At 36.1% G+C, this 26,454-nt stretch overlaps 1 protein-coding gene across 2 annotated transcripts; it reads right to left on the minus strand.

Annotated features, from left to right (window-relative positions):
* Positions 1 to 1,709: 1,709 nt before the first annotated feature.
* Positions 1,710 to 26,454, minus strand: LOC103709061 (pentatricopeptide repeat-containing protein At5g02830, chloroplastic). 2 transcript variants are annotated; one of them, XM_008794241.4, is made up of 12 exons: positions 25,761 to 26,449; positions 25,161 to 25,239; positions 22,586 to 22,790; positions 20,966 to 21,073; positions 20,284 to 20,448; positions 19,530 to 20,108; positions 16,094 to 16,159; positions 12,556 to 12,636; positions 10,740 to 10,837; positions 3,786 to 4,005; positions 3,018 to 3,078; positions 1,710 to 2,440 (listed from the first exon to the last, which is right to left on the minus strand). In XM_008794241.4, the coding sequence occupies exons 1-12, from the start codon at positions 26,305 to 26,307 to the stop codon at positions 2,103 to 2,105; spliced, it is 2,547 nt and encodes an 848-aa protein (XP_008792463.2). In that variant the 5' UTR covers positions 26,308 to 26,449; the 3' UTR covers positions 1,710 to 2,102. The 2 variants fall into 2 exon arrangements, with proteins under 2 accessions (XP_008792463.2, XP_008792469.2); XM_008794247.3 differs by lacking the exon at positions 3,018 to 3,078 and having other exon boundaries at positions 1,998 to 2,440; positions 25,761 to 26,454.

A 26,454-nucleotide genomic window follows, 5' to 3' on the forward strand; every position in this document is an offset into this window, starting at 1 on the left:
AGCATGTCGGTAAGGTAGTGGAGAGACATCATACTATTAGCAAGAAGTATTCTAGATTATGAAAGGCCTGTGCTTAATTTCTTCTTTTTCCCTTAAATTTCTTCTTGTCTAATATATGTGGTGTGCATGTGTATTCATGTAGAGTAGTAAAATGCTATTGAAGTATTATTCAACTTAATATATGCTTTAACAGTGTTGAAGAAGGGATTCTTCTTAAGTGGTGAAAGATTATTAGGAAGAGTTTAAAAGAAAATCTGAAAATTTAAAGGGGCGAGATAGTTGCAGCACCAGGTAAACTAAACATTATAAGAAGCTTACGAAAGATAATGCAAGTAAGAGCAATGTTAATGGCTTGTTGGAGCTTGGATTGCAATTCTAATGGTCTACTGGAAGTTGGAAACGACAATCAAAAAAGCAAAGCCAACTCGTGGGAGGCGGAGTTCTGCAATTTGATGCAAAATATAAAGAGGTAGATTTCTTTCTTCCTGTATGCAGCAAGGCTATTTTTAATGGGAGTGCGCTTTCGTGGAGATAGGCTATGCTCGCCTCGCCTGGACTTCAGCAATTTATGGTCCTCACTTGCACCGTGGAGGGGCCCATGTTGCCTCTGACGAGATGCAGGTAGACGTAGGTGACGACTTATTGGAGTGGATTGGATTTCATAAAGTAATGCGTCTGGGTATTCCATGGCTTCATGAAAGAATGAAATGTGATATTCTTTTAATCTTGTTTCAGATAGGCTTATAGGGAGACCAGCAAATGACCAAGACCAAAAGAAGACAGTCATAATGGTGATGAAACAGCTGCTTGTTATGGTTTCGCTACTCTTGATGGATCGTAAAATGGTGATGCTGGACCTACATCCTAGTTTTGAGGGAGTTGTACCTCAAAGCAATTTGCTTCTGGATATCAAACGGTGACCGCTAGACTGCACTCTAATGAGTACTGCTACTGATCATCCATTTTAATCACCACTCACTTCACCAGTCCTATATGGCATAATGGCAATCGGTGACTGCTGTGGAAGAACGGGGGAGGTGCTGGCCGCCAGGACCCTGGGTACCGGTCGGCGACAGCCAGTCACCAACTTCACCAACTTTCACCTAGGACCGGTCTGTGCAGCGGCGATTGGTATGAGCGACCTATAGAATTTTTCTTCCGCTTTTGAGGGACTCGAACCTCGGGCAATTGGCATCTGGATACCAACATTCTATAATTGCTAAATTAATTCTTTTCAGTTCTAGGAAATCTGATGGAAGAGTCACAGAAAGTAAAGTGGGTAGTTAGACGGTGATATCCTATTTGTCACCTTTCTTCGCTACCATGACTGCAGGCTTTACATTACCCATACAGCAGCACAGAATTGAGTTGCTCGGATGAGATTCTCAATGAAAGTCTTTTTTTTTTCCTGGAAGTTGCAAAATGAAAAATGTCAGTTCACTCGTGGTAACAAAAGACCAGTTATTCCTATAAGTGCTTGTACCTGCATACATCAAAACCATTCACCTGTAACTTGATGGGCGCCAATACACCTGTGAGTTGGTTGCAAATAATTGTGGTCAAGTTTTTTTTTTTAAGGAAAAGAAAGAGGAGTACTATCCTATAACTTCAAAACTTCATATCATCGAGGTGGAGATAAAATTACAAAGATCAAGAGAAAAGAGGGGGGGAAAAAAGCTCAAAAGACAGGTCCAAGTGCACAAGATATCAAATATGCACAGTGCGACGACACATTTGATCATAAAATCAAGCATGCTATTCACCTGGAAGGATCAAATTCTTACAAAATATTTACTCAACGTTTCTAATTTGTACCGAGCTTTAATGTACAGAATGGTGAAAACGAAAAGGAAATTGGAATTGGTATACCAGCATCTTAATCCCTCAGGCTGCTGATAAAACTAATAAAACCTTATATAGACCGAAGTACAACTCGGAAAGCAGTCCTGTTGCTCTGCTTTAGAGAGCACCATGGGCCTACAAGATTTCCTGTCGTGATACTACAAGCATTTTGTTAATACGTCATGGATTTTAATAAACCGAGGAAAAACTAAGCTGCTCTTTACGGAAATGTACAACAGCCCAAGAAATCTAAAATAATATTAGTGAACTGCTTCTGAGGGACTACCCTTTTTCTGTACCCAACTATGAAGTGCTCGCTTTGGGACCCTTAGTACTCCCAAATCTTGTGGTCTCCTGGCCAGATATTTATGATATTTAGGCTCCTTAATTGTTTGGAAAACACGGGAGTTGCTTGCATCAGGAGGGCCAGGAGAATGATTCATACGTACAGCCCCAAGTCCAGTCTCAACATCAAAGCCCAATTCATCCTGTAGAACACTAAGAACCGCTTGCTGCACCTCAAACTCCCGACTGGCAGGGCCAGTTCCATATTTCCCAACCCCAGAAATGATGATCATGTCATCTTGAATAATTTTCCCTGTAACAGTAGGATGCATGTTATTTTCCAAGAGCCAAGGTCTTTGGATGTAATGACAAGTGAGATCTTTCAAATAAACATCCAACTCAATAATTTAGAAGCATAAAGATTCATTATACATGCAACCTACAATAACAGTGTACTCAGCTGAAGCAGTAGGAAAGTCAAGTGATACTTCAGTACTTGATAGCTTGGCAAGCTAAACTTAGATTATTATACTAGCATATTAAAATCAAATTCTTTGCAACACCCAGAATCATTTTGCACAAATTAATATGGAATGGAATAAGGTCTAGTATACAAGGCTTCTTTTAAGCAATGCCGAGACTGACCACAACTAACAGATATTGACCCCACTGGAAACAGATTTAGTGGTGAAAACTGGTTTTGAAAGTTCTCTAGATTTTTTTACTCAAAACCGAAGTTCCACCATTTTGTTTTAAATAAACTATGGAGTTTATATTATAATTGTGGTGAAAAGGTTACAAGATACAAAAAGATTTAGGGTAGCAATTAGAATTTCCATTACAACATTCTAATAGGTTACTAGCACAGGGACCTGCTGTATCATTCTTACCTAGCCAATAGAGCTCTTTGATCATCCGCAGAACTGAAAGAACAACAATCCGAGCTTCAACCTATCAATACGTGATGGAAGAATCTTAGAGGAGATTGCCTATATTTGTAATCAATTAATGAAGATACAACAAAGACATGCATACATGAAGGTATAACATGTATTATTTAAGACACATGAGAAAGCCAGCAAGTCGAAGAACTAAGAAAATGGAATAGAGGTACAGGCATAATTGCCTGTCACACATCTCTGTGCATGATACATAACGGTGCACTGCATTTGCACCATTTGTGCATCAGACCTACTCGGCTCCCGATGAGATAAGGCTCTATGTACGCTATGTACGCTTCCTGAAAGCAATGATTTGCTTCCGTAGGGGTGGGGAAAGGAAGGGTGAAAATCTCCACCACCCCCTACCTCATAAAAAATTAACGAGAAGAAAAAACTGTGGAATAGAGACCAATGTATACATGGTTTCAATTCTTATATAGAGTTAAATTGCTGATTAAATTCTAGCAGGCATTATATCCATGCAAGACCTTCTAGTATTGTATCACGGTTGGTAAATGGTGTCTCCTTTTTCCAATCCAAACCTTGAGAGCAACCATTCAATTGTTTCTAATTTCTGTTCCGAGGGCAACAAGATGATTCATTTTTGAGAAGCATTAATGAAACTCAGACTCTAGTCAAATATGATGCTTCAATGACCTAGTTTAATGAGCATCTGGTAGATCATCCTCATAATTTACATATAATAATTAGAAGTACCTTTGTAAGCCCTCGAATATCAATAGCTTGGTTATCGCCAACATCCTTTTGCAAATGTATTGCTACTTTTTCAAGAAGTAGACTGTAAGGTTTGCTCCTGTCGCCTTTGTCATGAGAATAGTTGATATTGAGTGGACCCCCACTTTGATTGTTATTGCCCAATACTCCTTCACACCACTCCTCAATTAATTCTTTAAGATAATAATCATTGGAACTGTACCTGCAATAGATAGGATTTATCGTATAAGCACAAGGAAAAAATTTCCCTCATGTTCGCAACACAAATTTTGAATAGCATTCAACATGTGCCCTTAAGCAGCCCATAATAATTTTAAAAGGGAATTAGAACTGTTCAGCAACAATGAGCATTGTTTTATGGAAGTAGTATATTGTGACCATTCAAAGAAATGAGATGATGCTGGAATGTTTTTTTTTCTTTGGCTTATTTTCAACTAATATCTATAGTGATAGTTTGAGTTGCAAAGTAGTTTAGGCAATTTGCTTATAATGTTTTTTTTTTGTGTGTGTAGTTATTTTGGGATAGATAGTAAGCCTTAGTGCAACGGTAAGATTGCTCTATCGTGACCTGGAGTTTACATATTCGAAACATGAAAATAATCTCTCCGCACATGGGGTAAAGCTACGCACATTTGACCCACCGCAGATCCTGCATTAGTGGGAGCTTCATGCAATAGGTTGTCTTTTTTTATGCAACTGTCTCTGAATCCTGCTTTGAGTAGGATTATGTACATGTATAGATTTAGTGAGACAAGTCTAAGGCCTAGTTTGGCATTGCTATAGGTAGTAGAGTTTTTGTCTATAGAGCTTAGGCAACAGAGCTTTTGCTAGTAGAGCTTTTGATTGAAAGTTGCTTATTTTTTCATAATTACATTTCTGAAGTATTGTAAAACTTTAATATCTATTTCGTTAAAAAACTGAGGAAGTGCTTTTAGTATTAGAAAATAATAATAAAGAACATTACATAATGCTTTTAATTGTCCAACTATTTGTATTATCAAAAACTATTATTATAATTTTTTAATTCATAAATTATTTATCTCAATATTTGACCTAAATAATATAATAAATATAAAATTTAAACTTATTATAAAATATAACTATTTGTTAATAATATTATTAGATATAGTAAATATTATTATAATATAATAATATGATATAAAAATAATATATTATTATAATGTGATTACTTACTATAATATAATTATTTAGTCATGTATTATAATATATTTTTAAATAGTAATATATTATAATAATATATTATATTGTGTATTATAAAGTATTGTTAACTTATAGATTATCTTTAAATTAATTTAAAAAAATTATTTTGTGGACTCGAATCCAGATCTCGTTTAGAAAAAACAACTTTTAGATGCATCTCAGTTTTTGGCCTAAAAGCTCCAAATTGGAAATTTCCTTAGTAGCCTTTTTCAGCTTCTAGAAGAACTAGAAAGTTGTCACAAAATATTTCGCATACACCTCAAAATCACTCAAAAGAGCTTTTGGCTCTTCATGAAGTGCTTTTTGACCCTTCAAAAGCAACGCCAAATTGGTCCCTAACTGTCACTGGGTTGAGTTTTAGAGATGTTCAAATGTTCTCACAGACAGGATTCTAGCGGTATCTAAACTTTGTTATCTTCATTTTTTACCTTTTTTTGTATCAGATTCCTTTCAACGAAGGAACAATCAGCTTATTTTAAGTCATCACAGGGACCTTACATGTCAACTTGAAAAAAAAAAATCTTTAATACGTAGCACCCGTTGCCCTCTACAGGACAAGGCGGAGTTTCTTTCTATGTTGTACTCCTAAACACATAAGGAAAACGTAGAGAACTATGTGAGTGATAAACTCCAAAGGAATGCACTTAACAGTGTTAATGATAAAGCAATGTTTTTATCTTTATAGTGCGATTCCATGACCAGCATGTCTGACTTGTTCAACCAAGTAACAATGCCTAGATAATTTGATAATATGATGCCTACCTGCCTAAATCTGTAAATTTATTTATTGTTTTCTTAAATCTAGTTCCTTTTCTTTTACTATCCTAAATCATGACTCCTTGTAACCCCTTAATTTTTTAATATTAACCCCTCTTACCCTCCTTACTTACATCATTCTTTTGTCTTTTTTGAACCTTCTTAGTTTATCCCTCGCATAGTTTCAAATCCTCCATAAATTTGCTATGTCATGGTACTTTGTATCATAATTCTTGCAAACAAACTAATGCACCATCCTCTCTTATTCAATTCCATATATATATTACTCACTTGATCATTCAAGAAATCATTGTTCCATCACTAGTTATTGTCTCTATTATCAAGATTCCCTTGTCTCCCAAAAGACCAAGAAGCAGAACATCACTTGAACAACACTGAAAAGTTGATAGATGTGTCATTCAATAATTCTTCATGGGAGGTGGCTTGGTTTGACACATTCTACTGACATGGACTTCCTCTTCTCACTCTTAACACCTACATTGTGACAACAATAATTTTAGCTAGCCACAAACAATTTGTCATCCATGAGAATACCAAGGATACAGATTTCATTCAGCATCCTTATGCTGTTGAGATACTCTCTGCTCAACTTCTTTAAAGAAGGAATTGTGAGAACAGTTCCAAGAAAATTAGGAAGGGTCTTATTTTTCTCAAAATACTGATCAATTAGGTCCTATGAACTATCAATCATTCAAAATAGATATAAACATATATATATATATGTACATATGTGTAGGTAGACTAGAATCCGCTCAATTGGATATCCAGTCAAATTCAATCAGTCTTGATCAGACATTAGAGGCCTGGATCTGATAATCCAAGCTACTGGATGTGATCTACTTCCTCTAGACTACTTACTAAAAATTAAATGATTTGGAGGCTTTTACTTTATGCATCAAATGCTCAAAAAAATGGAAAGTTTAAATAATATAAAATAATACATATTTTTGACCACTCAATACATAGGCTAGGAGTCTCTAAATCACATGATTTATGATGTAAATAGTTTAGAGACAGTAGATCACATCCAACGAATAAGGTAATTAGTGTAGAGTCCCCATTGTCTAGTTAGGACTGATCGAATCTAACATGAAATCCTATTAAATGGATTTTAGTCCACCACTCTCTCTCCCTCCCTCCCTCCCCCCTTGTGTGTGTGTGTGTGTATGAGTTGCTTCACCCTTTCAAAATGAGCTAGCAGCTGAGAAGATGTATAGGAAGATAATTCTAAAATCAAGAGCTATTGTTAATCCCATTATTAGAGATTCCTTCAAATTTTGCTTCATTATAGGCTTTGAGAAGGGAAAAAGAAAGAATAGTATAATGTCCCTTTTTTTGTGTTAGGAACACAATACCAGCCCCGGTTGGTATCTTCGGTGCTACAAGGTTTTGCTCTTCATTGCGCTCTCGCTCATCAGCCACTTCTAACAAAAATTCCAATTTTCTTTTCTTCGTTCTTGATCGAGCATAGCAGGCTCCGTGCCCTGGCTTGAAAGCACCTCTTCTTTCTTCCTCTCTTGATGGTGAGATTCGATGGTATGGCTTTTTTGTTCTGCTTGAAAATCATCTACTGCCCATTTTGTTCTCAAATTTTTATAAGCAAAAGTCTTCAACAGCTCTTGTTGGCCGATTCATTTGGTCTAGCCCAACCCCTTTTTTTTGAAAAAGCAAAAAAGTGGTAGCCACTATTTTCGCTAGGGACATCAAGTCATCCTGGACTATCAACTCAAACAAAGTAGCATCAAGTTAAGGGGCAAGGTCATGATGGAGAAGTTGCTCTCGTAAAGGTTCAAACTCTAGGCACAGGCGCATCAAGAGCAAATATAGGCACCGACAATCATGGAACTGCTGATATGTCTTAGTAACCGAGGTGGGAAGCCTATATATATATACATATATATGTGCGCGCGCGCGCGCGCGTGTAAATATATGTATAAGTTTGTTAGACCACGATGCTTCTAAAAGCATTTGGCTCCAAATGCTTCCCAATCAAAAACAATGAAATGCCTCATAGAAAATTAACTTTCTAAATGTTTTTATGTTTAATGGTCCTACCACAATCTAAAAAATATAAAATACTTAGAAACTAAAAATCATTTATTATTGACTTCTCTTGCCATGTATGAAGCGACCAATAAATAAACGGAAACAATATAGCTAGTGAGCAAAAACATGGCATAAACTATACATATATACATATATATATATATATATGAAGAACAAAATCATTCTTTCATAAAACTTATAATATTTTATGTTTTGCGCAATTTTACTTTCATAGAACTAACCAACCAAAGTTCCCCATGGTCTTGTTCCATACAATGCTCCTCCTTTCTCAACAATCTTTCTATGTATCATGAGTATGGGTAACATGTGTGTATATACTCACATTGTTATATAGTCGATACATTCTATAAGTTCGCATCAGTGGTGTTATGAACCTAATGATGCAATGACCAATTTATCTTTTGCACCATGTGCCTCTATCAAATGATATGCATTATTGTTCCTTCGTAACCCTAGTTCTCCAACTAAGAAAATCTTGTGCAATAAATGAAAGCATGCTTACAATCCATCCTAGAATAAGAATAGGTAATAAGATAATGAATTCACAATGTCATTCATCCTTGTTTGACAAATTATTTTGCTATCCTGCACAACAAGACTCCATCATAATTATGTTATGGTTCTTAAAATTTTGCTTCTGCACCTAGAGTGCTGGGTCACACAACATGTAGGTATGAAGGAAAAATTCTGTAAGACTTATATGAAGGCTGAGAATGCTGTAGAAGTCAAAAGTGTTAAGAAATCCGGCAGACCCTAGAAGAAGTAATGCATGTTTCAGAGAGTTCAAAATGCTGTAGTAAAAAAAGTAAATGAAAGATATGGAAAATCGGTAAATGGATAAGGTACCAAGAGACTCAATTGGAAGTTGGAACATTATGTCAATATTTACCAAAGGAAGCTCCAGTAAAGCAAGGGCATATGAGGTCACAAAGTGGAAGTCATACGGAACTGAAATATAAGTGTTGGAAAGGATCTAAAGACCTCTATGTAAAGATATAGCCAAGGATTTAAGTCCCAGTTGGATGGCAAGACATCCCATCATTCCGAGTGTTGGGATGGAGCACCAGCCCCGGTGTTGGAACGGGATGGGAGACATCAATTATGCCAAGTGTTGGGAAGCAACACATCTCGTTCCATGAAAAAACTAAGACAGCCCTGTCCCATGGTATATGAATCCTTGAATATAGCCCTTGATAAAATTGAATGGTGAAGAAAGATCATACACAATAGATGGGATAAGATTTGGGGGTTAAGTATATGGCAATGTCATGCATCTAAATGTGGTACACCTTCAGAAGATGTGGGACAATTGCTGAAATTTGGTATTCACTACCCAAACACAGCTGTAACTCCATAAACTTCTAATATTCCACGAAAGAAAATATGGAACTATTTGCTTCAAAAGTTTGCTTCTCACAATTTTTTAAAAAAGCATTCCAAATTAATTTTCTGACCATAATAGCATTTCTGGTAAAGTCAATGTTTTCTTCCTCATTGGTTGAGGTTGAGGATGTAAGAAATAGATCCGCTTTCACCTTGATGAGAAAAGAACTATGATTAATTGATAAAAACTAAACCTGAGACACAGGGAAGCTAAAGAGACAAGAATGACGAGCAGGCCCTGCCTGCCAGTATACTTCATGTCTCTAGAGGAAAACTTTAATGCTGTCTCAGAAGCCAATTTGTTTTACTAATTTCATTGCATTTCATTGAATAGGTACATACTTTATTACGATAACATTGCATAGCCACATTTTTAACAAAATGGAATACAAATCTGATCCAGTCTTTTTGTTGTGATCCTTTTGCATCAGTAACAACAGATACATATTAAGAAAATAGAGAGATAAATGAGGATCAACCTCATGTAACCCTTAAAGACTGCAAGCTCCCCTCTCCACTTGGGCAAGAGGGTGAGGATTTGATTCCAGTCAGTCTCGGCCCTCAAGGGGTGGGGCGGTGTATAGGGTAAAAGGTGGGAATTAGCTCCTCTTTTATTAAAAATAAAAAAAAAATGCAAGCACCACCTGATAGGAGACTAAGGGATTTTTTTTTGGTAACCAATTAGGGGATTGACCTTATTTCCATGCAAAATAAACCAAAGGTATCTAACTATCACAACTCATGAGCCTAATCGCCCTTTATATGGCGATTTTAGTCTTCTGATGCATAACTCATCCATTCCAGGAAAATGCTTCTACTTGTCTTCCCAATTTACCAATACAGGAGCTTAAGGACGACATTGCAAAGCAAGATTTCCTGCAGAGGATATTCTTGAAATTCTGCAAGCAAAGATCGTCAATGGACTTGGCATTGCCCATAATTCCAGAACTTGACAGGGCCATACACAAATTCTGCCATAAACTCACAGTGAAAATGTATGCAGTTGATCAAATCCATATTCTTTCTACAGATGATATTATCAGCCAATCAAAAATCTATTGCTTACAATTTGTCCGCAGGGCATTTAAGGGTTTTCTCTCCCTCAGACCACAGTGCACAAAAGATAGTGTAAAAATTAGTAACTTAATTTTCAACATTTTGATTAATATAGTAGATGAATTCTTGTATTCTAATAAGTAGAAATTGTATAGAACACTGGGATGAATGCGCCGACCAAATTATGTTCTACTAATTTCAATTTGCCTGATGCCTTGGGTGCAAAAGAGTTGACACTTAAATATCCTAAAAACCATGCTCATGCAAGTATACAGAAACACAGTGCACATGCAGGACTTCCAAGGTCAGAGCAACAAAATACACATGGACCAATTATCACCTCTTCTTACAGCGTCCAATAGAATTCTTTTCTCAGCATGAAATTTCTAAATATATGTGGAAGAAATAGAAGAATCATTTCATTCTCCATACCCTGCTTTCCGCATGTCTTGATATATTGCCAGGCATTGCTGGACTTCATGTAAGGATCCGTACCTGCTACGAGCTCTTAGCAGAGTATTATATGTCACCTGAAATGTCAATATATAGATTTCTCAATAATTTCTCCCAACTTGAGGTCAATGAAATGCCATATTACAACAAAAAAACAATTTTTGAAAAGCAAATCACAATTTAATAAGACATTGTAGTTGGTAAACACATATATTTATGTAACTGCAACAGCTGAAGTTTATTTGATCAAATCAGTTAAGCAGGATATAGGTGAGGATCTCAGCCATTATCAGATGGGAAGGGGAAAAGACAGCTATCGTGGTAAAAAAGTTATTGTATGATGTAGATAGCTATCTAACAAAACAAGAAGAATGAAAAAAGAAAACAAGTGAAGAATGTAGCACAAATGTATGAGACAATACAAAGCCTGCAGTAGCTCTGCTGCAAACAAGTACAATGAATCAGGAAAGAAACACAAAAATTTAAACAACACTGAAAGTATCAACATTAACATGTACACAAGCACCCCCATGTTTAGGGGATGGCAAGTTGACAATCCTCTTTTGTTGGATGCAAATGTCTCAATTCAATCCTTTCAGTAAGGCAAATAAAGGTTCACATAGTTCTTTAGTGTGCACGTCGGCACAAATTATTTGATCTGTGTCTCCAAAATGACTAGACGTTATGAACCCTATTGAATTTATTTTATTTTAAAGATGACAAGTACTAAGAAATTATTTTAAAAGAGCCTGAGTGCAAAACCAAGGGAGAGAAGATATAGGTTGAGGAAATCAGTAAAAAGAATGTTGTACTCCAAAAGTAAAATACCATTTCCACAGTACCAAATCAGAAAGACCTTAATAACATGATAAGAGAATAAATCACCAGTATGGGCATTATACAGCAAGAAACACTTTTAGTAGTGTACTTTAATTTATGGGAATTTTTTTAAAAAAAAATCTAACAAAAGCCACATCAATACCAGCATAAACAAAATACATTTCCTTTTTATATAAGTTAAAATTATTTTTTCAGGGTTTAGAAGGCTTGGTTACAGCCATGTCAATTAGCGCCTTGGATTTTGGTTCAGATTTGGATATGATTAGGTTAGAGGGAAAACAGAATCTCATGGCATGCACAAAAATAGTTCTCTTAATGAATTATAATCACATGGACTTTAGCAGAGTACAAAATGCTATACCCAAGAGAGAGAGAGAGAGAGAGTATGAAATCATAAGTGAAATTTGACAAAGCAATATCCATTTATTCACATAAGACTTACATAGCATCTCTTAATATTTGAATCACATAAATATTATTAGTATGCATAGGGTGTGAAGAGAGTACCATATATTCCCAGCAAAACTCAATGCTGGGGATAAAAAATGCAAACCTAGAACATTAGATGTGATCCCACAAAACTTGAAATGTTAACGTACAAAATATCACATGTCTTAGAGGCCACTTGCCTAGGCATCAAGACCTCTCACATATATAGTTGCAGTGGCACAATACCATATACTGATTTTGGGGTGACTTGATGCTGGAACTTGTATAAAACTTTCTGAATTCAGTAAAAATAATTATAAAAAAATTAAATACAATGAAAAGACCAGTGTTTTGATTTTTTTTATTCAGCATCTTATTTGGTTAGAACACACAACCACAACATAATATCTGAGAGCCATCAAAATATTGATTTTCAATTGCTCTTACTATGCTACATAATCTTGAAAAACCAAATAATGAGTAATAAGAATTAAAAGCTTAATGTAGAAATTCAAAAGAAGCTTACCCAATTGGGTTTCAGTTGATATCTTTTCATCTCTTCAAATAACGAGAAGGCTATCTTTAAGTTTTTATTATCGACACATGCCTGCAAGTAAAAAGGCTGCAGTATTAGATCATTGCAGCTTGCCAAAATGTAAATCAGAATTACTAACATAAACTTGAATACTACCAAAAGGACTTAAATAATTTTTAAAAAATGCATATCATTAGTTGCAAAATCAGATCATTTCTAACCAATTTCTAGGTAGGTCAAAGTTTCATTTAGATCATCAATCAATTTTTGGAATTTCTGTTACTCTGCTGCAAGGGCTCCTCCATCAATCTTACGTTCTAGTGTCACATAGACATCGACCATGAATATTTAAATAAAGGCAATGCACCACTTCAATTGGCATACTGAAAAGCTTTATGTCCATTTTAATACAAAACCAAGGAAAGAAGTGAATGAAAATTTTATTTTTGTTAAATTTGTAAGAATTTAGTGCAGTGATGCCACGAGAGCCATTATAATGATAATGAATCATAAAATGTTTGTCATATCAACTCATCTCATGATCAAACAATTTGAAATGAAAAGTGGATGGCTATCAGCTAGTGGTAGGATTAAGATCTTGGATCAAACCATGTCTACAAAGTGGCCATTGTAATCCACAAAACTGTGATCACGAAGCTTGTTAATTGCGAGCACCAATATGAAGAATAAACTCAGTCAATCGCTCCATTAATGGAAGTGATTGATGCAATCACTACTACTATCATCCTATGAGAGCAAATTATACATAATCAAAAGAAATTATATATGTAATCAACAAATATTTATGCTACAAACCACAGCAAACAAGAACATATTCCAGCATTTAAGGAATTATGGAAAGTTGATAAACTTTGTTCGCTATTTTTGATATACTATCTTAATCATGACTAGCTTAAATTGATTTATAGAAAATATCATAGCAAGTGGATAGCAGGTATCATGTTTTATGCACTAATGGTAAATGCTTATAGTTTGAGAAAATTATATAGTTACAATTTGAACATATTAACATGCAGATGATTACGTTAGAATAATTTCACCATCACTCATTGACGTGGATGATTAATTAAAATAAGAGTCCTGATTGGTTGCTAGACACTAGAGTCCTTAAGAGAATAGATGGTTGCCAGAGCTCATATATGGATCCTTTTAGGAATGAAAGAAGTCGAATGGTAGTTAGTAGTTACAAAGCTACAGAGGGATATCCTTTAGGGGACTCATTTAACAAAAACATTGATAATGTGATGGGGCCTCACAACCATTTGCTTAGATCAAGAAGAATGGTAGTTAAAGCATGATAGCATTTTATGATTATGGAAATAACCAAGTTCACAATCATATTATCTTCTATTTGAAGTCTGTGAGACAGTTGCAAAATGCAGTCGCAGTCCTTGCAAGGGTACTTCATCAATTAATAAAGAAAGTCACTTGTGACTGTGACTCATAGGATATCCTTTAGGGGACTCATTTGTCAAAAACATTGACAACGAAATGGCATCACAACTATTTACTTAGATCAAGAAGAAAATGTTGGCACTTGCCACTGTCAATTCAAGATCCTAATGGATTATTATTATATGAAAGCAATTGATTACAATTTTGAACATGGTGAACCTTAGCTCCCTAGCAAATCATCCAATTATTCATCTGACAACAGAACGGAAAGGGAGCATATGTTCTACAAAATACACAGGGGCATCACTAACCAGGCTAAGAAAAGTGATAAACATGCCAAAACAATTCCTTTGTATGCATACAATGACAAATATCTGATTGCATGTCTATTGAGGTTTGAGTTAATAACCACACAGTGAGATGATCCCCTTTGCCACCTCAAGCATTTAACTTTCTCTCACATGGCTTGGGAATAAATTGTTAGCTGAAGGTGGATGAATTTGTAAAAATTTAGGCAAACGCATGCAAGATTAGGAACAACTTAGATAAATGTTTTGTAAAAGAGTCTTGGCACTTTCAAAAGCTTATGTTCAAGCACTATTTTTTCCTGAACAGAAAGGGCTCTTTAGCTGTTCATCCACACAAAGTCAAGCAAAATGCAAAATGTGGTTCCATCCAAACCTCAAAGTGAATGGTTTTACTTGCTTGGAACCTTTGGTAGTTGCAATAGTTTTGGCTCTAAGATTGGTGGTTTCAGCAAAGGTTATAAAAATATTAAAAAAAGTGGAAACTTTAAAGAATGAAAATAACAAATTATAAACTAAAAAGGGATTGCACTAGAGCATAATATATATGGTTTCAGTTATTCAAGTCTGAAACTTTTAAGAAGATATTAGAAACTGTAGAATACAAAGACGAGTATAGATAAAATTCCAGAAACTTTAAAAAGCCAGAATGCATTAGACAAAATAATAAAGCAGAATATAATATTTGATGAGAATCTTATACACCACAAATATGGATCCATGTTGATAAAACCCACCAAGTGGATGTACATGGTAAGAACTTTCATCAAATGTACTAGTATGTGATGAAATTCAAAAAATCATAACTTCTCACTTTTTTATCTACAAGTAACATTTTGAATAAATCTTTCTTGTTCTTAACAAAAAATTTCTTTTTTGAGCCAAGAGGGCTCTAACCCCACTTGCTACCTGTACCACCTCAACCTAGTCAGGCCGGAGCCTAAGCCCCAAGGAAGCCCGAGCTAGAGCTTGCAGAACCAGGGCTTGGCTAATCAAGTTCGAAGCTAGGGCTGACGCCATTCAAAATCGAACCCCCAATCCTCTTGCCTAAGGGGCAAAAGGCAATACCATCCAAGCAAGCGCGCAATGCTTAAATAATTATCTTCAAAATTGAACAATTTATGAAATCTAACTTGCTTCTATGCATATTGAATATAATCAACGATGAAAAGAAAAGAAAGATACTAAAATTCCATACATACTTAAACATCAACCTTAAACACATCAATTAGTTTTGACCAAATCAGCCACTAAAAAATCAAACTAGCCAAAATACTAAAACTAAGTTGATCATGAATCAGATTCAGCAGATGATCCATCCATGATCTTGAGATTTTAATAACAGAATCATGTTTTTTATTTCAATTGTTTCTTTTATCTTCTATTTTTCAGGTTTCTCTACAAGATTTTCAGCTCCTTGTATAAGGGTTTTTTGGCCCTTCACAGCCACAAAAAAAAAATCAAATTTTAACCAAAAACATCTAATAACTCAGGCAAAAAAACTGAGTCCTTGTACTTAATTTATCTGTTCATCTACACCACCCAACCACAGAGCGTTGCATGCAGAACACGTTCCTGAGATCTTTTTTTATGTACTTGAGCAAAGGTTGGGGATTAAAATTTGGGGTGCTGAAACACATCTTGTTGCCTTGTTGCCAAGTACACATGTTTGTTGTCTGTGAAATTAATAACACTTTCATCCTAGGAAAAGGTAAGGAAACAAGCAAGAATAACATTTCAAAAAGCCTATACATTAAGGTGCAGACAACTTATAAGGTTATCAGATTTAATCAATTTAGCTACCTGACCTTGATGGCTGTTGTGTATGCAACTACGTCAAGCTTAATTCCAACATCTCGCATGGTTTTAAATGCCTGCATTTAGAAACAATCTCATAAATCTCATGACACGAGCTTTAGCTAACAAATCGACATTGACATAGTTGTAGCGCAAATTTACTAAGTGCGCTATAAAATACAGCACTAGAAAAGAAAGAATCTATAAAAATGAAATTCTGTTGATCCGTTACTAGCTTACAATCATCAAAGCTGGGACTTCAATCAAGGCAAGCAGTTAGAAAGGCTACACATAGGAAAGCATCAGTATCATGGTTTGCCAACGTGTACTTGGTTCAAAGGAGACAAACCATTGCAATAAGTGCTAAGATGTTGATAAAATGTGCAATTTTAAAATGGGTAGATTGCCCGGGGGGGTGGGGGGGAGGGGGGGGGTGGGGGGGGGGGGGGGGGGGGGGGGGGGGGGGGGGTTGGTTGGGTTGTAGGCAGAGGTGTGGGGTTGTGGGGGTGGAGGGGGATCAGAAGTATATCTATCTATGCCAAATAACATTGCAAGCTCCTTGAGGACCATATTCACAACTTTCGAGAAGTCAGCCTACCATAGTTGTCGGTGAATATGAAGATATAGAAAATTCCTCATTTTATGCCTAAATCTAAAATGCTTAAATCCATGCATAACTTTAACAAATCAAGCTGTCAAGATGATAAGTTATGACTTGCAACCCTTAAACTTTAAACTTCGATATAACTCAAAACACCTGTAGACATGAGAGCAGAACAAAGAGATACATGCAAGAGAATCAGCAAAATCAGGCTGATTAGAAGTAATGACTCTTCCAATAAAAAGTTAAAAGCTAAATGAGCAATTGAGAGTAAGGTACAGAGAGTCAAAAAAACATGTATGCTGCAAGAAGTATATGCCAAGTATTCCACATTGAGCAACAATCTGCCTATCAGAATGACAAACTTTTTGCAAAAAGCAAAGCAACAGATCATGTCAAAAGGGATTAAATTTTCAAAACTGTCATAACATGACTAAGGGCTTTTATGGATGCCCGGAGTCCTTATCCATAGATACATCGCACCTGATGAGAATTGCAGTTGAGAAAGAAAAAGGTAAGGGTAAGTCAGAGGTATCATGGGATCTTGTTGATCCATCTGATCACAATTTTTCGAAGATAATCTACTCTGCCTGAAGGAGGTTTTATCTTATCCCAAAGATAAGGATATTGGAATCAAAGGCTCCCCCTGTCCCTCCAAACTCCCTCTCTATCTCCTGTAATGCATAGGAAATCTCCTGTAATGCATAGGAAATCCATGGATAAGGAGTTGCGGCATCCAAACAGCTTCTAAATGTCAATCTCCGATTTGGCATAAAAATTCCTCTAAAAGTAATTCTAAATTAATATTTCATCTGTAGAAAGAATTTCTTTTGAGTGATATCTCTCAATCTTAAGTTATGCATGATCTTTTTTGGAACATGTTTCAATCAATAAATGTTCTGAAAATGTTTTCACCAATTTTTCAATTCTATAGAAAAAGGGGGAAATGTGTATATGAGTAGACCTGTTAAATCTTTGGTTTTCATATGCACTAAAAGAATATTCTCACTTCCTCCCATATGGAAAGTTGAATATGTTAAAATTGTTCAAAAACTCAAGAAAACCTTTTCCTTCATTTTCCCACTCCAAATTTGAAAAAGGAAAAAATCAATCCTGTTTGAAGCTAAGCTCTCATCAGGTTCTTTTTTGCCCTGAAATATCGTTACTCAAATAATAATCTACATGTGTAACAGATGCCTGCTTCTGTTAAATGATTGCTTCATCAACATCAAGATGGGAACTCCACATAATACAGACATAATGTGCAGAAGTTGAAATGCCACATACAAAAGTACATCTAAAACCTTTCATAATCGAAGTTATAGGCACTTTATATATGTTGTTTTGCTAATTTAAAACTAATTTTCAAAAATTTCATTTAGAATCAAAAAACCAGAATTATATTTGTTTTTAGATCATGATGACCAAGATTGAACGCAATACTGTGGCCTGATCCCATGCATTCTTGTATTCTACTAGCCAATGTTCGCAATATCGGTACTGAATCCCACACCAGTACCTTGGCAATGTGTTGGTATGCCTGGTAAGGAAGTCGGATCAGCATACTGATACTTGGTACACCCCCTGTACCACATACTAATACAATATAGTATGCCTGGTGTGCACCAGTATGGACCGGTGTGGAGTATCACATTGCTTAACTTAATTGTTTCCCAAACCCAGATGTTATACCTTAGTTTGTAGAAAGAAATTCATACTGTCTGATCAGGGTTATTAATGCTAGAAAGGAATGAAAGTTTCAAAAACTCAATAATGTCAAGATGTTGCATTACCAAAAGAGAGGACTGCTTAAAGAGCATATACATTCGGTCAAATATAATGCAAGTTAAAAGAAAATCATCATGGAAGAACTAAAGTTCTTCCCGAAGTTAGAGATATGCTATCTTTTTTCCAAGGTAAAATTGTAAGCAAATTTTTATGAAAAGAATAAAAAAAATCATATGCATAGCATGACACTTTCTGCATTTGCAGTTTTGCACACCATGGGAGGATGAGCAATGCACTCACACCAAGTTGCTTGTGTATTTCCAGTTTTCACTAATTGTTGACAACAGCTGTATATAATGAGACAAGCATGATTGCCTGGCAGTTTTAATGGAAAATTAATGATTCAAAACGAGAATGTTGTGGACACTTCAAAATATATGGTAATTCGGATGATCTTTTCTAAATTAGAACTTACTGAAGGCAGGAGACATAAGCAAAGATGACTCAAAAATGTCTCTTTTTTCAGTCATCATGTACACCAAAAAAAAAATGGTTAATATTCATATTGTTTCGCAAGAATGACAAATGTAAAAAGATAGCCTTCTGTCTTGTTTAAACTGAGAACTATTCAAAAAATAAAAGAATCTTGCCATAGTTATCCATTATTCTGCATCTCCTTGACACATGAAAAGAAGCAATCTTGACATGGCCACTCCAAAAAATATAAAGAAGATTGAGCAAAGAAAAAGATTTAAATGATCACAAAACATTAGACAACTTAAAAGGTCAATGCAACAGCAGGAATGTGTTGGTTCTCTATTTCTTGTGACTTCTGTCTGAGCTTACAGAAGTTTAGCTTTATAAACATCATAGCATGAACATTTTCAGGTATGAGATAAGCCATTGTTACAAAGTTAACAACATAAGTGGATTGGCATCCATATGCAAACAATGCAGTTTATACTAAGCACTAACCATAACAAAAAGCTAAGACGACAAATGACACCATGGATGAGTAAAAAACAATTAGGTTTGAAACTTAAATGCATGATGTATTAAACAAGATTTCATTATTTCAAGATATTATGACAGATAATTCATACAAACTAAAGACCAACCTGTATGGCACCTCTCACATTCCGAGCAGCTCCATAAATATCAATTAGAACAGACCAGCTAATGTGATTAGGACTAAGGCCCATTGTTCTCATTTCATCCATCAGAGCTTTTGCACGGTGGTAATCAGTACCACAAGCTTTCATCAAAATATTAAAAGTAGCAACTGTTGGTCTGAAGGGAACCACTGTAATGACAGTCAAAGGTTGGGCCTCACATGAATCATTTTCAGCTGGATGATTTACATTTGAGCACCCACCTGCACCACCATATCTTCCACCCTTGGCAGCATGCAAGATATTGAGTCCAGTTTCTTTCCAGGTATAGAATAATCGGAAAGCTCTGTCATATTGACATGATTCAACCCAGGCACAAAGAAGAATATTGCAACATTGAGTATTAGGTTCACAACCAGCCATAAGCATCTCTTCAAACACCTGCATGGCATGATCCGCTAAACCAGCATTGGCACAAGCATTGAGTAAGGATGACCAAGTAACTATATTCGGCCTGACATCAGATAAAAGCATGTCTTCTTTTATGTTCAAAGCCATTTGCCACATTTTTGCATCAGCAAATACCTGGAAACCCAGAGAAAACAAGATAGGTTGTCAAATGTTACTGAATCTAAAATATAGAGTGAAACGATGTTAAATGAACAGGTAAGGACATGATCAGGTGAGAAACCAGAAAAACTCAGAATGGAGGTGGTTGAAAGAGTAAAGTCCTACTCGATATTTTAATATTGAAGCAAACCTTTATCATTGTACTATATGTGAAAACGTCCAATTTGAGAACTCCTCTGGATGCCATGTGCTTTATTTCCTCAAAAAAAATTTGGGCCAAATTTACCCTTTTAGCAATACAACATGCCTTTAAGAGTATGTTATAAGATGTCAGATCTGCAGTAACGCCCAGAGTCTGAATAGATAGATAAAACAAGTTAGCAAAAGCCAGTCAACATAACTAAATATTATTAAAAAACTAATTTCAAGCTATTTTACCATGTAAGTCATGGAACAACATTCTTATATAATGGAATGCAAAATATGATGCATGACCTTCACTGAAAATCCATCTACAGCCCAAAATCCCAAGGTGAAATTAACTTGCACCACTTAAAAAGATTTCTTACAAAAAAAGAAGGAAAAAAAAATCAAAAGCAAGATGATTGTTGGACTATATTTCTGTCATGGCCTTATCAGAAACCAATTTACAGAATGTTTACTTATTTGAGTATAATTTGCTGCTTTTCATTGAAAGAATTAAGAGTTAACAGACTTCCCAGATTATGAGAAAAATGAATTCATAGGGAAAGGATGAGGAAACGTTGAAGGACTTATATTCAGTATCGATATTGTGTCAGGAGCATGAACAAACAGGAGTCAATAACATAACCTACCTATAATGGCAACAGTAAAGAAGGAGATAGCATTACTTGCATATGCTTGTAAACATGCAAGGTGTAGCTCAAATCATGGGCATTCACATTCATGAGGCTGTTAAAAACATATACATTTGGAGTGATCTTCTGAGAAAGCAAATCCTGCATTGACAGTACCAGTCATCAATAGAAGAACTAGCAGCAGCTTGATAAATAAAAAGAAAATACACAAATTATCTGATGAATAGATATAAAAGATCTTATCAAAGATAGTATGAACATGGGCTTGTGAAAAGAAAAGAAAAAAAAGGAAAAAAGAAAACATGAGCAGCATATACCTCAAATCTGCAATCCTATATTTAACATAAGTTTTAAATCAATGATTTCAACACATCAATAAGAAGACACATATGGAAAACATATGCTTGGAAATTAAAACTGAAAAAAAAAATAGAGAAATGATCACATTTCTTTGACAAATGGTACTTGACATTTCTTTGACAAATGGTACTTGATATAAACCTTTTATGATATAAAGAGTGTCATATTAAAAGTTATTGAATAAAGGTGATATTGGAGCAGATGTGAGAAATCTCTCTTAATGTTTAACACCATCTGTGTGACCAAGTACTGTGAGAAGGGACCAACTGTTTCTTTCTCTCTTCATGAAAAGATATCAGTTGCAATAATGATTTTTTCCATTTTAGTCCAAGCTCCAGACCATTTATGAGTTTCCTGGAATTGGAACAGGAGATGATTGATGAAGTTTGGAGGGTGTAGAGCGAAGTTACATATTGTAACACAAACAACCACTAGCTTCTAAACCAGTGAGCATTAAAAATCACGTCAGTTAACATCATGCTTGTCATAGAAGCCCTATCAGATCCTACATGTTTCATTGTCTCTTTTATAACCATTTCACAGTTTGATTTATATTTGAAAATGTCAGTTTTGCAAAGATGTGTTGGTCTCCTGAGAATGGTAGATTTTTTGCTGGTACAATCAGTCCCTAAAATGTTTATGTTATCATATAGGTCCTGAAGAAATCTAACAGGAAGGTTTGAACTCAGACAGGTTGGAAAGGGCATAAATACATTTTTAGGCCGACTTTGCTGGCCTAAACATGGTGATAAAGCCACTTCTTTTTTTATTTCTAGTACTGCTATTCGTGGATAAATAAATAAAGTTAGGAGTCCTGAACTCAAGAATAGTAGCAACACAGCTCAAAGAGGAATGCTGCAAGCATTTTAGATCAAGATTCCAAAAACTCAATTTGCCTTTACTTGAAGGCCAATACAAAATGTTTCATCAGCTTTTAGTGGCTTTAACAACTCAGGTTGAATTTTAGTTTATTCCAATTTTGAACTTCATAAGTAATTTTAAAAATAACAAAATAATCAGAAATATGCAAAAAATGAAAAATAAAAAATAAGACAAACTAGAAAATACACTATTTCATCATATCATACAGTCATTTGGTGATATTACCACATTAAAATGCCATATGTTGTTGCAATAAATCTGAAAGCAGTGAACAAGATATACTGCAAATACCAGGAGTAACATTAAGTGCTGACATATGAACAAAAATGATCACATTCAAGTGCAAACTCATGCAAACAATCAACCAAGATGACTATTAAATTTGATCTTTCCTCAAAAAAACACAGTTACCTCAAAAATACTCCTAGATTTTAAGAAGTCGCCACAAATACCACATATGTCAATGATACTTCGACATGCAAACATGTTGATGCCACCTGACTTTTGTTTCAAAGCTTCAAAAACTCTAATAGCAGACGTAACATCATATTTCTTTCCAAATTCCTGTATGGCAGAGCACAATAGGAGTTGGGAGTGTGGGAAAACACTTGCATACCTGCACATTCATAAAGTAGTCTACTATATAGCATCCATAAGTTAGCATACAAAACTCAAATGGATATGTTTGCCATTGACTATCTTACTGCATAATACACCGGAACAGAGCTACAATTGAAAAAGCAGGTAAGAACAAATCTATGTAGATGCATATATATAATGTATGTATGTATGTCCATGGTTGCAAATTTCAGATGCCATCAAAACTCTTTTCTTCTTCTTCTTTTTTGATTTTTTTTTTCTTTTTTTTTTTTGAGGAGAGGTGCCATCAAAACTCGACTTACCATAGTTTTAGTTTGCTACAGTTATTCAAGTCAACCATAACTTAGCAATGTCTAAACTTTGATGCATACCATATCATTACAAATTTGTCGTATACTGAGGTTTCTACACATACAGAGATAGCAATAGGTGCATTGACATGTATATAGCCACGTATGCAAAATTTAGTTGAAATTAAAACTTCATGGTTATTCAAGCCTACATTAACCAGCCAAAGTGAAGTCTCAAGCAGCATGTACAGTATCATGGTCCGATCAGCATGATACATACTTCTGTAATTTTGAAGGCTGCGTATCAGATGACACCAAAAAATAATAAACATTTTCATAGCATAGCATGCCAAATAATGCTCCCAAACTACACTTCAAAACTTTAAACATGTTAAACCAAGCCTATTCAAGCTCTTACGTATCATTCATATGGGTGATGAACAACCTCAAAAAGCCCCAAAAGCACACTCGCCACCCTTCTTTCGAAACAGAAGGTCAAATACACTAAGAACAAGTTTTGATGAACTAGCACCACGGGTCGTGCCAGCCAGCTACCAATTCGGTACAGCATCGGTATATATATCCATACCAACCCAAAGGACATTGAAACCAAGGGGAAGGAGAGGGAGGGAGAGAGAGATAGAGGGACAAAGAAATAGAAGGACATGGCTACCTCCAACATCCGATCTCTGATCTCTAGGCCCCAATGCCTATTGTTATCATCTATAGTGGCGGCGACATGTTGGCGAAAAAGAGAGAGAGGTAATGTATGGTGAGAGAGAAGAGAGAGGTGACAATATGTTGGCAAGAAAGAGTGAGATGGTCATCATCATCGTCGTTGTCGTCATCAACGGAACCCTAACCCTAGTGAGAGTGGAGAGGATTGCAAGATGAGAAGGATCAGAAGGTCGAGACTGAGGGAAGTAGAGGATTTATATCATATGAATTTGATTCAGTTTTGGAAATGCCTGAATCGTTTGAACACAAGCAGATTTAAACAGTTCAGCCCGATTTTGACCTAGGACCAAATCAGGTGGCCAAACCGTCCTAGTTCCTACCCAGTCTAGTTTAGTACACCCCAAAATGCTCGATTCAAGATAGTTTAGCAAAACCCTACTGAGCATGAAATAGTCATTCTAAGATCAACTCAAGGATTCGACTCAACAAGGTTCTCTTTTGGAGTGTGGATTATGGTGGTGATCTCCCATTAAAATAGAGTTAAAAATCATTAAACCATGGATTTTTAAAATAAAATGCAGATATGTCTTCATTTCAAATCACTGAATTCTCTTTTAAAAAATTAACAAATTAATTTATCATGTCTTACAATGTTTTCCCATTTCCCATAAATATTTTATCCATCCTTTTTTTCAAGTATATAATAGAAATAGGCATAGAAACAATGTTTTATGCCTCTAGTCCTTCCACCAAACATTTTGAAGGTGGGGAAATCACTTTTAGTATGTCATGGGTTAAAACCTAAGGATTAAATATTTATATAATCAGTAGGTCTTTTGAGTTTGTTTGCACATGCAACAAAATAATATATGCCAAGATCATAATAATAATAATCAAAGAAAACCAGTGAAATCATTTTTGGCAAATTTATTGTCTTTATTTCTGTGGAAAATTCTGAGTGCATATTGACAGTTAACGTGGGGAAATTCATCAAAACGCATCAAATAACTTAACAGCACCACTGAGGACTTGAAACATGTCTACAAATAAAGGTGTATAAAGATAATATATTTGATGCAGTATAGCTCACTTATCTCGTATGTGAAAGAAAGCCGTGTCACCTAAACTTTAGATAGCTAATGCCTTTACCAAAATAACTGGGATAAAGATATGTTAGCTTTCGATGCATCTATGGTACTGTAAGTGGTTGAAAACTTCACATTCTTATTGCCTGTCATTCAGAAGTGACAAGATGAACTCTGCTAGAAATAATAAATGGCTAGTCGGCTGCTAAAAGATCAAATACCACAGATGCAAAATATATTGAGTAAATATCAACCCAAAAATGCCAATTATATGAGAGATAAAAAAACAAGGAAGGCCGGATTCAGTGTTTTTCAAGGTATTATAAATTTCACCTTACAGCCATATCTGGATCCACAATTTTTTTCAGTATGTTAACTGGATCTGCGATATCCTTGATATAGAGCCGATATCCTATATATAAAAATACAATGTTATAATACACCTTCTTCTTTCATACTGCTGAAATAAAATACCAATTTGTCACAAAAGACGAATTCAAACTTATGCATATGTTTTGATAGTGAAAAAGAGAACACACGATGTAACTGAGTATACAGAAAGAGAAGGCTTTTAATTCAATTTAAGTGAAATATCATACAAAGAATGAACTAACGAAATATCAATTGGCTCTAGAGGGTGAATTGAAAAAGATCTGGCTTATATAGTTCTGATTAGAAAGGAGTTCGCGTCAAGAAACATCTTAAACACGACCACAGCAGATCAGCAAAGCTACCTCATATTTTTCAATCAAATAGCATAGAAATAACAAATATCATAATGGATCAATTAAACGGAATCGAAGAAGGAGCATGAACGAGAAATGTAATAGCTAGGCTATCATTCGCCGCATCTAGGGAACACCCCCCCACCCCACCCCACCCCGCCCAAAAAAAAAAAAAGGAATTAGCAGCTAAAGAATAATCTTGACTTACCTGCAAGGGTTTCCATCAACCCCACGAACTCCTCCAATCTTTCTTGGTTCACGAGACGGCGGCATTCCACTGCTAGAGTGTCCATTGCGGACTCATCAAACAGAGACGCGGCCGAAATCCCCAACCTCTCCGCCTCTCTCACGAAATCAAGAACCCCCTCAAGATTCCCATCTCCAAGAACCGACGTGATCCCTTCCGAGACCATCCTGGCACTGATGCGGGCCACGAACTGGGGGGCATCGGCGGCGACGGCGTCGGAGGTGAGGACGCTCTCGGCGACCATCAAGAAGTCCCGGAGCCGGCCGCTCCGGGCGAGCTTGGAGGCGAGGCGGGCGTAGTACTTGAGGAGGCGGCGGGTGTCGGCAGCGGAGGCGGAGGCGGAGGGGGCGGTGAGGTCGCGGCGGACGTCGGAGAGGAGGGGAGGGCGGGCGAGGAGGGGTTTTTGGGGAGGGCGAGGCCGGCGGCGTTGGGAGCGGCGGGGAGGGGAGGAGGGTTTCTTGGGATGGGGGAGGATTGAGGAGGCGACGAGAAAGGCGGCATCGCCCATGGTTGGCTCTCGTCGTCCCCCCCTATGCTATGGCATCCTCTTCTTGATAGAATTTGGAGGGCGAGGGAAAGAGAGGAGGGACCGTTCGAAATGCGCTCTCCATCCGTGGCGGTCTGATTGTCCGTCCTTACATGCTGTTGGGATACA

This window comes from Phoenix dactylifera, chromosome 3, assembly GCF_009389715.1.
Source record: "Phoenix dactylifera cultivar Barhee BC4 chromosome 3, palm_55x_up_171113_PBpolish2nd_filt_p, whole genome shotgun sequence".
Taxonomy (NCBI): domain Eukaryota; kingdom Viridiplantae; phylum Streptophyta; class Magnoliopsida; order Arecales; family Arecaceae; genus Phoenix; species Phoenix dactylifera.

Excerpts from the sequence above, each read along its gene's own strand:
- LOC103709061 (XM_008794241.4), bottom strand. The coding sequence starts at position 26,307 with ATGGGCGATGCCGCCTTTCTCGTCGCCTCCTCAATCCTCCCCCATCCC. Across the intron at positions 22,791-25,160 it reads GATCCAGATATGGCTGTAAG|GTATGCAAGTGTTTTCCCAC; the intron begins GTGAAATTTATA and ends ATGAATGTGCAG. Across the intron at positions 16,160-19,529 it reads ATGTGAGAGGTGCCATACAG|GCATTTAAAACCATGCGAGA; the intron begins GTTGGTCTTTAG and ends TTCTAAATGCAG.